This window comes from Lepidochelys kempii, chromosome 9, assembly GCF_965140285.1.
Source record: "Lepidochelys kempii isolate rLepKem1 chromosome 9, rLepKem1.hap1, whole genome shotgun sequence".
Taxonomy (NCBI): domain Eukaryota; kingdom Metazoa; phylum Chordata; order Testudines; family Cheloniidae; genus Lepidochelys; species Lepidochelys kempii.
The window spans coordinates 58,378,645-58,391,972 of NC_136388.1; the positions used below are offsets into that span (position 1 = coordinate 58,378,645).

General features: G+C 48.6%; 1 protein-coding gene across 2 annotated transcripts in view; it reads left to right on the forward strand.

The window, feature by feature from the left end:
• Positions 1-3,460: 3,460 nt before the first annotated feature.
• The window catches only part of FAAH2 (fatty acid amide hydrolase 2), a 31,259-nt gene continuing 21,391 nt past the window's right edge, over positions 3,461-13,328 (forward strand). For both annotated transcript variants that reach the window (XM_073360580.2, XM_073360582.2), the window contains exons 1-3: positions 3,461-3,765; positions 8,364-8,446; positions 11,561-11,697. In XM_073360580.2, the coding sequence (XP_073216681.1) occupies positions 3,535-3,765; positions 8,364-8,446; positions 11,561-11,697 (451 nt within the window). In that variant the 5' untranslated portion in view covers positions 3,461-3,534. The remainder of the gene's footprint in view (positions 3,766-8,363; positions 8,447-11,560; positions 11,698-13,328) is intronic.

Consider the following 13,328-nt stretch of genomic DNA (forward strand, 5'->3'; position numbering starts at 1 on the left):
AAGATTGTTTAAAGGTTTCCAATGGCCAGCGCACCAGCTATGCTAAAAAATGAATGCACCAATTACATTAAAGCTAACAGGGAAAAGGAAAGGGAGGGGGGGCTATTTACAATGGGTCAGGTTTTTTACTGTGTTGGTTTCTAGCTGATAGAAGGTGCTAGAATGATAGCCCCGGACACTGGCACCCTTATTGCACAGAACAACATAGGCTGTGATTTAGGGCTGGGTTTAGGGCTACCTTGGAGGAGTCCCCTCTAGGGATGAGGCAGTCAGTCTCCATGGCCTATGCAGTCCTTAGCTTGGCTGTTGGGATGGTTAACAAGAGGGCCAATTGTGGTGTGGAAATTTGCTCAACAGAAGCCAGACTGAGATCAACCTATGGATCTATCTACACTAGAGATCTTGACTGAGTTTGCATTATGCATAATACCAGTCACCGATGCATGAGCTAATATAATGAGAGAATCCACTCTCTATTCAACATTGGTGAGGCCTCATCTGGAGTACTGTGTCCAGTTTTGGGCCCCACACTACAAGAAGGATATGGATAAATTGGAAAGAGTCCAGCGAAGGGCAACAAAAATGATTAGGGGTCTGGAACACATGACTTATGAGGAGAGGCTGAGGGAACTGGGATTGTTTAGTCTGCGGAAGAGAAGAATGAGGGGGGATTTGATAGCTGCTTTCAACTACCTGAGAGGTGGTTCCAGAGAGGATGGTTCTAGACTATTCTCAGTGGTGGAAGAGGACAGGACAAGGAGTAATGGTCTCAAGTTGCAGTGGGGGCGGTTTAGGTTGGATATTAGGAAAAACTTTTTCACTAGGAGGGTGGTGAAACACTGGAATGCGTTGCCTAGGGAGGTGGTGGAATCTCCTTCCTTAGAAGTTTTTAAGGTCAGGCTTGACAAAGCCCTGGCTGGGATGATTTAATTGGGGATGGGTCCTGCTTTTGAGCAGGGGGTTGGACTAGATGACCTCCTGAGGTCCCTTCCAACCCTGATATGCTATGATTCTATGCTTCAGGGCAATTACCTGCTGGGATCAGGAAGCAATTTCTCATCACCCCATATACTGCACTGCATGCTTGGCCAGGTGCACGAGAATCTGCACGAGAATGGCCTACATAAGAAGCATCAGGTATTGGCTCCTGATGGAGGCAGGTACCAGATTATCTGGGTGAGTTGTACAATCTGATCAGGGAAAAGCCTGTATTGTCATATTTAAAATGTCATGGGGAGGAGACATACTCTACTTGTATGGAGTGAAGTAAGGGAGGAAGGCTTGATGCCTAGATACTATAGTGACTGGTGCTGTAACATTATCCACTGGGACAGGATATACCAGCTCCACGAGGTTTTACACCAGTGGCATATGATGAGGGTCAGTGCCTACTGACTCAGGTGGTTACCATTATTGGTGTTAGATAAATGCCTTGACTAGCCAGATCTCCTTCAGGTGGCTTACTGCACCCAGGGAGCTTTCGAAATGAGAAACTGTCTCCTTCAGCATCCTTGTGGGAGGAAAACCCCTTTGTATGAGAGAGAAATTGCCACATGAGACGTGCTGAGGCACATTTAGGTTCAGCTTCTCGGCACTTCCATCTGTTCTGCTCTAAGGCTGGATGCTGTGTGCAGAGTTCCCTGTCTCATTTTCTCAAAGCATGGTGACGTTCACAAGCTTGTCTCTGTCACTGTCCAGCCAGTATTCTTGTCACTTGCTTAGACCCTCAGCAGATACACGGCCATGGGGAAAGGTGGACTGGCCACAGCATGCAGTCTCCACCACGACTATCCCACTGGTAGTAGTAGGAAAATGCTGAATGTGTCTCTTCATAGTCTCTTGTGCAACATGCTTATAAATTAAACCATGTCTGCTCTCCAGTAGCTACTCCAAAAGACAATAACCTACCATTGCTAGCTGCTACTGGAGTTGCTCTTCTAGCTCAAGTGGTACTGTTCTAAGCTTTAGTGCAGAAGGTTTTGGGTTTGAACTCTGGTGATGACCACGGGGTGGGAAGGTTGCTATAAAACAGGTATCTGAACAGGAGCTCTAACTCCTGTGTTCACAAGAATTGGGACAAGCTTTCCCTGTCAGCAGCAGGCAGAAGTCACTAATTATCTTTCTGTAATGTTGATATGCTCCTTGTATCTCATGCGGCTGTAAGCAAGTACAAGGTAGATTGCATAAAAACGGGACATATGATCACCCTAGCTGGGGGGGGGTTGCCCCGGCAGCGCTGTCTCCGGTGGGCTGGGGGGGGGGGTTGCCCCGGCAGCGCTGTCTCCGGTGGGCTGGGGGGGGGGTTGCCCCGGCAGCGCTGTCTCCGGTGGGCTGGGGGGGGGGGGTTGCCCCGGCAGCGCTGTCTCCGGTGGGCTGGGGGGGGGGGGGGTTGCCCCGGCAGCGCTGTCTCCGGTGGGCTGGGGGGGGGGGGGTTGCCCCGGCAGCGCTGTCTCCGGTGGGCTGGGGGGGGGGGGTTGCCCCGGCAGCGCTGTCTCCGGTGGGCTGGGGGGGGGGGTTGCCCCGGCAGCGCTGTCTCCGGTGGGCTGGGGGGGGGGGGGGGGGGTTGCCCCGGCAGCGCTGTCTCCGGTGGGCTGGGGGGGGGGGGGGGGTTGCCCCGGCAGCGCTGTCTCCGGTGGGCGAGGGGGGGGGGGTTGCCCCGGCAGCGCTGTCTCTGGTGGGCTGGGGGGGGGGGGGTTGCCCCGGCAGCGCTGTCTCTGGTGGGCTGGGGGGGGGGTTGCCCCGGCAGCGCTGTCTCTGGTGGGCGAGGGATGGGGGTTGCCCCGGCAGCGCTGTCTCTGGTGGGCGAGGGGTGGGGGTTGCCCCGGCAGCGCTGTCTCTGGTGGGCTGGGGGGGGGGGGGTTGCCCCGGCAGCGCTGTCTCTGGTGGGCGAGGGGGGGGGGGTTGCCCCGGCAGCGCTGTCTCTGGTGGGCGAGGGGGGGGGTTGCCCCGGCAGCGCTGTCTCTGGTGGGCGAGGGGGGGGGGTTGCCCCGGCAGCGCTGTCTCTGGTGGGCTGGGGGGGGGGGGGGGGTTGCCCCGGCAGCGCTGTCTCTGGTGGGCTGGGGGGGGGTTGCCCCGGCAGCGCTGTCTCTGGTGGGCTGGGGGGGGGGGGGGTTGCCCCGGCAGCGCTGTCTCTGGTGGGCGAGGGGGGGGGGGTTGCCCCGGCAGCGCTGTCTCTGGTGGGCTGGGGGGGGGGTTGCCCCGGCAGCGCTGTCTCTGGTGGGCTGGGGGGGTTGCCCTTTCAGCGCTGTCCCTGGCTGCGGGGGGGGGGGGGGTGTCGCTGGCCACGGGCTCCCCAGTGAGTGTTGCCCAGGGCTTGGGATTCCTTCCCTCGACGAGCCTCTGACACGCCCTTCCGCCCCGCAAGTGCCCAGGCGCTCGCCCCTCCCTAGGGGGCGCGCGTCCTATTGCCCCGCCCTGCGGGGCGGTGCCATTTCCAGCTCCCTCGCCGGCAGGGAGGAGGGAGCCTGCGGACTGTAGAGGCGGCGGCGGCTGCGCGAGGTGCACTGTGGGTCCCCATCCTGACCCGGCCTCGCTATGGCGCTGTCGCGGGCGGAGCGCTGCCTCGTGCTGCTGCTGCGGCTCCTGTCGCGCGCGTTCCTCCTGCTGCTAAGGCTGGCGGCGCGCGCTTCCACGGCGCTCGCCCCCGGCCCCCGCACGTTGACCCCGCTGGCCGGGGCGCCCCCCACGCGCTGCGTGCCACCGCCGGGCCAGCCGCTGCTGCAGCTGTCGGCCGGGCAGCTGGCTCGGCGCATCCGCCGCCGGGAGGTGAGAGCGGGGGGCGGGGGCTGCTGGGATTTGTAGTTCTCCTCCCGGGAGCGGCGCCCTTAGGGCAGGACTCCTGGGTTCCCTGCCTAGCTTTGTGCGCTGCAGTGAAGGGGCCGCTCCCGGCCCCCGGCTCTGCGTCCCCGCGTGGGGGAGAGGCCCCGCTGTGCGCTCCGCCCTCTCTTGCGACCCGCCCCCCGGGTGTGTGGGGGACCCGCTACATGCACTCATTGCTGCACCCTTCTGCCCCCAGAGATGGGGGACATCCTCTCTATAGCTTGACATCGTGCCTGCCTGGGGTGGGGGGCTCCCTCTATATACCTGGTGCTGCACTTTGTGGGTAGCAGGGGGAGTCCCAGTGCAGCTGTGTGCGGTGGGATGGGATATATGTGTGCGGGGTGAGGGCAGCCCCATTTCATCCCTTTGTGGGCTTCTCTCAGCACCAGGAGAGGATATAGACCCAAGGGGCGCCAGGTCCCTGATCAGGCTGCCTTGGCCAGGAGCCATCCAGAGGCACCCTAAGTGCACTCTCCTATGGGAAAGGACTAGTTCCCTCTTCTTCCTCTTGTCTGATAGATCATCCTGAGCATCTACTGGGGAGAGAGAGACTTGGCTGACATGACCAGAGTCTGTTGGCTCAATACTATGGGAGGAGGGGATGTCTGGAGAGCTGGTCCTGTGGAACATATGAATTCCATAAACTCCCAGCTAGACCTCTCCTTTCCTCTAGTAATGAGCTGATTGACCTTGGCAAAACAAGCCATCGCTTTCTCTTGGTAAGGACACTATGTAATCCCATTTGGGCGTAATAATCCTTGAAATACAGGCAGTTCTGAGAGACGGGGGGCCTTTGGGAATTCTATATAGAGGAAGTACCTGTCATATAATTCTCAGTGGAGGCAAGCCTTGATGGGGTCATGTGTCAATATACAATGCAGAAATGACAAGTCCACCGTAACGAGCAGTGCAACTTCCAGAGACTGCAGCTCCTGGCATATATTCTAAACTGATCCAAGGGCTTGTTTACACCAGTGGTTTTCAACCTCTTTTTATTTGCGGACCCCTAACAAATTTTGAATGGAGATGCGGACCCCTTTGGAAATTCAACCTGTGGTCTGCGGATCACTAGCATAGAAATCTTAGACTGAAAACTGACTGAACAGAATTCATCTATAAATGTTGCATTGCTCGGCATGGCATTGGATGCAGCGTGAGAAAGGGCGCTAAACTGCAGGCTTCTACGGTAATGACAACACTGCTGTAGGTCAGGGTATTCACATACGGAATGCCTTTTCTGGATCTGAAACTTTATTTTCATAGTCACCTTTTGCAAACCCCTTAGATGTAGTCTGCGGACCCTATGTTGAAAAACACTGGTATATACTTACAGCCCTGCAGTGGTGCAGCTGTAGCACTTTGTGAAGATTCTACCTATGCTCGGACTGGAGCCTGAGCTCTGAGACCAGCCCCTTTATGGGGTCCTGGAGTGCAGGCTCATGTGTGAGCCCTAATTTCTATACTGCCATCTTACAGCCCTGCAACCCCAGCCCTGCAAGCCTGAATCACAGGTGTTTAATTGCAATGGTGGCATACCCAGTGAGGCAATGGGAATGTCTACATTACAATTAATGGGTATTAATCTACATTAATATGACTTCTGCTTGGTTCAAGATTAATCTTTATGCAGCATTGTTTTCTGGGAGTTGGTGTAGGCCACACTGCTATTTTAAAGTTGCCATGGGTCACAATCTGGTGTGAAAGCAGCCTCCTCATTTTTATGATCAGTCTCATGTTTCTCAATCCTCTAGGAAGGTTGTGACACTGAGACTGGATGCCTTATTAATGCATGACAAAACCCATGTCAGTAACAGTTGGGGTGTAAGGAATGTCTGATTTTCCTAACATGTGAAAAGTTGTCTATACACAGTTCTGAGATTTTACATTTCTGATGTCATTCACTAGGCTGTGGGTGAGATGAAGGTTTTAGCGCTTTATACTGAGGTGGATGATCAGTATATTGTTTCAGAGGGAGATGTTTTTCCACTATCCTAAGATGAAATAGTGATGCATGCAGTGCTTAATTTGTAATGAAAGAGGTGCCGGAGATCAAGCAGTTTTTTTACTTTCATAACTGATGTGGCAAGCCCAGAGGTGCTGGGGCTATGAACTGCCAAGCCTGGAGGTGCTGGGGCTCAGCACTGACACAAATTAAGCATTGAATGCATGTGTTTTCAACTTGTGCTAGGTAAGGAGTCATGCAATCTTAAACAGTGCATACACTGGCTGATCCATTGCTGTGTTCCTGCAATATAGCTATAATCTCCCAAGGTACAGACCTGCCAGTAATAATATAATATTTATTAAGAGCAGCTGTATAACAGTACTCTTTCAAAGCACAGTTGAAACATTAATTATGCCAACACTCCTGCAGGGTAGGTGAGTAAATGTTTTTCATTTGGGGAAACTCAGATCTGGACAGGCTAAGTGGCTTGTCCCGTTCTGCAGAGCTAGGATTAGAAATTAGAAATTTCCAGTCATTAATACAATCTGTGCTGCGTCTCTTTCACACATTATGATCCCTATTGCAGTAGGTGCAGTTAGAGATCTAGCAGCATGTTGTGTAATATCTGATAAAGAACAAAACTGTCCTGTTCCCATTAGTAAAAAATTGTGTAGTTGATCCTGTGCATAGTTGCGTCTGTGCTTTTGAAAGTGGAAGTCCAGAGCCTGCGCAGAGGTCAGAAGGTCTATTCTATGGCTGTAGCATTCTTCTGGGGAGTCTAAATTCCTCAGACACAGCAAACTCCAATCTTTTCAAAAAAAGATTTAAGTTGTATATGTGTTTGTGAGAGAGCAGAGCATTTGGCTAATGGGTTTCCTGTGTAACTAGTCCTATTTATTTCTATGTGTACTTTGTGAAGCAGTCATTCAGGTTTATGAGGAGAAATACTTGGATAGATATTTATAACAGTGTTATGTGATTGCCTAAGGAGATAGTAGGTGTATTGTAAAGTCACAGCACATTTAGATTTAAATACTACATTTATACCTATCATCCTGAAGTACTTTATGAGCTGCTTGTGCAGGGTTTAGATTACTTGCCTATACTGAAATGAGCCAGTGCTGAAGTAGAATATGGCTACCTTTCTGTACCAACATTGGTACATGATAGATTTTATTTAGGCATGGAAGTGACTTGTCATTCCTTTTCTATTATCTGTACTGTACCTTTTTGCCTTTAAAGTGACAAGTCTTTGGAGCAAGGAGTCCATGCAATTGTTTGTGTATCTTACCTAATATCCAACTGAATGTATATTCTCTGTACATTTATAGAACTATACATTTTTGCATGACACTTCACAGACAATTGAAAAGACAGATTCTTGCCATAAAAAGCCTACAATCTAAATACTATAATTGCATAACTGAAAATTAAGTCAACAACACTTATAGGGAATAATATTCCATATATTTAAAAAATGTCATTGTTTCATTTTTCTTCCTACAAAACCACCATAGGTCATAATCCTCCTTGTACCAAAACTTTTATACCTTGTATGAAAACATGAATGGCATCATCACATATGAAAAAGGGTGGCCAAACTATAGAGTAGTCTTATTTGGTAGGATAAAATCAAGTTACCTGCTCTGCTCTAGTATCAGATAAATCTCTGGTCAGGGCCTGTTTAAATTTTAACTGGGTAAACCCCTAATAATGCAAAGCAATATATTTTTGGTAGCAGTGAATCAGTAGGGGGCATTCTCACCCTTATTCAATATTGAAGACAATGTCTTTCTTAAACAACAATAGGGGTGCTGTGCTACTGGACGTGCTGTCAGTCAGATGAAATATCAAACTGAGGCTGTGAACTGTGGCTGTCATTAGGTGAAGGTGTTTTCCATTGCTTGTCCTAAACCGTTTTGCAAATGTGGCTGGTGTAGTATGGCTATCGCATTCCGCCCCAGAGATGGTTGCATTTGCATGGCGGTCAAGTGATCTGTCTATACGCAATCTGTAATGTGCTTAGGGAGCCTTTGGGCAAAGGTGTGGGAAGTGTGCTGTGGAAACATAATTAGTTTTTATGAAAGATTCTGTGGCACATTTGGTACAGTTTACACAAGTGTCTTGGCTAAATTCCAGCTCTTGTCACTTCATTCTACCAATTCCCCATGCCATTTTACGCTGCGCATGCTTCTTATCCTGATCTGTGGTGTAGGGTTGCTAAGTGATCTGTATTGTGGGGCTGTGGTGGCTGCATTTCTATAATGGCTAGCTGATCCCTATGTATTGACTTTGCAATGGAGAGATCGTGACTTTCCATTCATTTGAATGGGAATTCCAGGGAAGTGGCTACTGGGGTATATGTGTTTTGGGGGAAGTGAAGTGGTCAGGGAGGTAAGTGACCGCTACCCTGCTAGCTGTAATATATAGGGGCTCAAGGGAGCTGAAAGGCAGTCCCAGGAGAGCAGTAATTTAGGTCCCTCTTCTCTTTTTCTCAAATCTCTAATTACCCAAACATCCTGGTGACCAGCAGCCTCCCACTCACCCTCTGTCCAGCCACCCGGTCCTAGTTAGTATCTGTTGTTGTTGTCTTTTGCAGGTAAAATGCACTGATGTTGTTCAGGCTTATATCAAGAGGATCGAGGAGATAAACCCGCTTGTCAATGCAGTTGTCAAGGACAGGTGAGCCAGGGGAAAGGTGGGAAATGGACTTTTCTATAGTCCAGTTTAGCAGCTGTTAAAAGCCATCATCGGCAACAAGGCAAGGCAGCCTCCATGCGAGGTTCTCCACCTTTCCAAATGTGATCACCCACCCCCCGCCATGTCATGCTTGCTGGGGGAGGGGGTAAGTCAGGACCGAGTGACTTGTCAATCAGACATGACTTATGCAACGAATCAGTGCTGAATGCCTCAACCATCTGTTAGAATTGCAAGATTAACCCATAGTTTAGGTGAAAGTAATTGTCACTGACTCCTGGGGAGGTTGTGATAGGTGGAGAAGCTCTGTTCTTCCTGCTCATAGTACATACTTTCTTTGCTGACATCTTCTGTAACTGTAAGCAATATACACCTAGCAAGTAATTAAACTTGACCAAGTGACTGTGCCCTTAATGAATCATGCATATTCCAGTAATATGTATCTATCAATGATCATTCCACAGATCAAAAGTGTTGGAATACAAGACAGAGCCCATTCTGTTCATAAAACTCATTTATTTAAACAATTAACGTTTAAACAATTAACGTTCACAGCATGTTCTCACTATTTCCATGGATAAATAGAGGATTCAGGGCTATCAACCGTATACCTTTTTATTCCAGCCCTGAATTCACTGAGCCTCTTGCAGGTCTTTATATCTGCTCCATTTCCCCTGTACTCCTTTGCAACAAGGAAGAGGCTAAAAATATGATGTGGAAAAATTGGAAAGAGTCCAGTGGAGGGCAACAAAAATGATTAGAGGACTGGAACACATGAGTTATGAGAAGAGGCTGAGGGAACTGGGGATGTTTAGTCTACGGAAGAGAAGAATGAGGAGGGATTTGCTAGCTGCTTTCAACTACTGAAAGGGGGTTCCAAAGAGGATGGCTCTAGACTGTTCCCAGTGGTAGCAGATGACAGAACAAGGAATAATGGTCTCAAGTTGCAGTGGGGGAGGTTTAGGTTGGATATTAGGAAAAACTTTTTCACTAGGAGGGTGGTGAAGCACTGGAATGCGTTACCTAGGGAGGTGGTGGAATCTCCTTCCTTAGAAGTTTTTAAGGTCAGACTTGACAAAGCCCTGACTGGGATGATTTAATTGGGGATCGGTCCTGCTTTGAGCAGGGGGTTGGACTAGATGACCTCCTGAGGTCCCTTCCAAACCTGATATTCTATGATTCTATGAATAATTTTTTCTTGCCTTTCACAAGCAGAATCTAGAATAGTTTTAAATCAATCTAATCATTTTAAAATTTGTGACACGTGTGTGTGTTTTTGTAAATTATCTTAATTTTCTATTCTAATTGAATGATTACTTACATTATAGTATTGATGGACAGAACTTTTCTGTGTCACTTGAGTCACAGAAGTCCTGCAAACACAAGCTTCTAGATGAGAATACTGTACTTTCTAATTCCCATGAGGCTGGAAATGCCATGAACGTGGCGTGTCTCCTGGGTATTCATAGAATCATAGAATCATAGAATATCAGGGTTGGAAGGGACCCCAGAAGGTCATCTAGTCCAACCCCCTGCTCAAAGCAGGACCAATTCCCAGTTAAATCATCCCAGCCAGGGCTTTGTCAAGCCTGACCTTAAAAACCTCTGAGCAGTATTCTGCTGCTTCTGAGTGGCTTTAGGAACAGAGGCAGCTGATTCATTTCAGGGTTTGAGTCTGTGTTCAAGCTGGTTCTTACTTAGTTGGGACTAGTTCATTCATCCCTTTTTCAGACTCACATGCAGAAGAAACACAGAAATTTGGGTTAATCCATCACTAGCTATTGATGAATGGGTGTTATCGTATTTGGGGACCAATCACACCTAGTGGTGAATGCATTTAATTGCAGGTCTGTCTGCCCTAAAGATGTTGCGTAGATAGGACATATACAGTGTTCAATTATTTTCAGAAAAAAGTAGAATTGGTTAGGTTACCAATTTCTGGTGTGTGTCTGTCATTCATTGTGTGGGAGCAGCCTGATCTATAACTGTAAAAGTATTGAAATAAGTTGGCAATCTGTCTTATACTTCATATGCCTCTTTTCTTCTGAGAATCGTAAGGCATTATACGAATATTAATAAACTTAATGCCCCAACTCCTCTGTCTTACAGATGAGGGACTCGGTCGAGCTCACACAGTGAGTGTGTGGCAGAGCTGGGAATGGAGCCCAGATTTCCTGATTCCCGGTCCTGTCTTCACTCACCACCCCGCTCCCTTGTTCAGGAGCTGGCCAGAGAAAGGCTCACCATGGTGAAGGGATAGTGATATAAGTAGGGGCATAGCGAGCAGATCGAGGGACGTGATCGTTCCCCTCTATTCGACATTGGTGAGGCCTCATCTGGAGTACTGTGTCCAGTTTTGGGCCCCACACTACAAGAAGGATGTGGATAATTTGGAGAGAGTCCAGCAAAGGGCAACAAAAATGATTAGGGGTCTAGAACACATGACTTATGAGGAGAGGCTGAGGGAGCTGGGATTGTTTAGCCTGCAGAAGAGAAGAATGAGGGGGGATTTGATAGCTGCTTTCAACTACCTGAAAGGGGGTTCCAAAGAGGATGGCTCTAGACTGTTCTCAATGGTAGCAGATGACAGAACGAGGAGTAATGGTCTCAAGTTGCAGTGGGGGAGGTTTAGATTGGATATTAGGAAAAACTTTTTCACTAAGAGGGTGGTGAAACACTGGAATGCGTTACCTAGGGAGGTGGTAGAATCTCCTTCCTTAGAGGTTTTTAAGGTCAGGCTTGACAAAGCCCTGTCTGGGATGATTTAACTGGGAATTGGTCCTGCTTTGAGCAGGGGGTTGGACTAGATGACCTTCAGGGGTCCCTTCCAACCCTGATATTCTATGATGGGGATAGGGAAATGAGTAATGGGTTGCTTCGTGTTGTTTCCTTTACAACCTATCTGCTTTTAACACATTAACCTACTTATTTTTCAGCAAGTCCTTCTCTTTCTTTGACCACCCCCATCTAAAGGGCTTTTCAGCCCACTCAGATGTTGGTTGGGATTTGGTTAGAAATAGACGGGTGGTTCATCTGAGTCCAGTCAGAGACTGACCAGCGTTCTCTCCCCTCCCCCTCCTTCCCAACCATTCCCCTCAGGTTCGATGCAGCCCTTGAGGAGGCCCACCACGTTGACAAACTGCTCTCGGAAGGCCATGGAGATGAAGATGCCCTGCAGGAAAAATTTCCCTTCTTGGGGGTTCCTTTCACCGTCAAGGAGGCCTTCGCGCTGCATGGTGCGTTTACACCAAGCTTTACCAGGCGCTGTTTGGATTTACTCTGCGGCCTGTTGTCAGTTTGCTCCTTTCTCATGAGAGTCGTGGCTTTTGCAGGGAGGCCAAGTAGTGGAGCTGGCTAAACTGAATTCAACTGCCTCCTGAGAGAGACAGGGTGGGGGAGGTAATATCTTTTGTTAGACCCACTTTTGTTGTTCGAGCTTACACCAAAGTTGGTCCAATAAGAGAGAATACCTGTGTCTCTCTGATATCCTAGGACCTGCATGGCTACAACAGCACTGCAGACAACTTCTTCCTGTCAGTCTCTTTCCTCTCCCTTTTGCATGGCACTGTATTAGACCCACTGTGTGGGAATCAGAGTAGCAGCCGTGTTAGTCTGTATACGCAAAAAGAAAAGGAGTACTTGTGGCACCTTAGAGACTAACCAGTTTATTTAAGCCTAAGCTTTCGTGAGCTACAGCTCACTTCATCGGATGCATCCAATGAAGTGAGCTGTAGCTCATGAAAGCTTATGCTCAAATAAATTTGTTAGTCTCTAAGGTGCCACAAGTACTCCTTTTCTTTGTGTGGGAATGTTAACTGACTCATTGAAGTTAAGTCATTGCTCCCTAAATATTTGCTTTCTCCCTCCTATCATGAGCTTCCCTGGACCACGTCCCGGAACACTCTTCATTTCCTCTTATTCCATCGCTTTCAGTGCTATCTCAATACCTTCTGCTCAGCTGCATTGAGGTTGTAGCCTAATTTCTCATTTGCTAGTCATTGGCCACTCAGGTCAGGTCTGTGTCATGGCTGTTGATCATTGGTCTCTTACCTTGTTTCTTTTTAATACTAGATGGGCGCATTAAAAATACTTGATCAGTGGATAGTATCCCTTGCCCAGCACTTTGGTTTTACAGGTGTTCTGTAAATAACTGTAAAATACCCATGTAGCTGAACTTCACAAATGAGCTCACTTGCTTCCCTAAGAGTTATTGCATTTATCCTCTCCAGTGTGCACAGTAGATGTCTTCCAGGCCATTCTGCTCTCCTTCCATGCGTGGAACGTGGAAGTGCGCAGGGCACCCCAATTATATGTAAGGAGATCAGAACCCCTTTGAAGTGCAGATTGTCTAGTGGATTATTAACTAGTTTCTTCACTGGATAGAAGCAGCAGTGTTATGGTGCGGGGGTGGCACATTTTTGTTAAGTGTGCTTAGCTGTCTTGTTGTTTACATTCTGTAGGCTGCCGATTAGTTAGATTTTGTTTTTCATTCTGATCTTTTCATATTTTTACAGTTGTTTTGTTTGAAATGTAAGAACTCAGGGTTAGGTGCTCTTTTACTAATCAAAATAAATAGCAAAGACATTCCCTGAAGGTTACTATCTGGTGTCCTGATAGTGTTCTGAAAGGTTATCTTATTGCTGATGAGCCCTTCATAGGAAGGAGATGTACTTCTATGTGCTCTCCCAATTGCATCAGGATTGTGACACAGATTGCATAGCAGTCTTATTCCCAGTGGAGCGCAAAGGTAGGATTTTTGAAAGGTTTCCTCTCCCTGGGGTGGGAGGATGTGGATCCAAGCATCACTGTTAGAGGACTTGGGGGTACCAGGCATGCTCTCTCTGGGTTTGGGGAATTGGTGATCTTG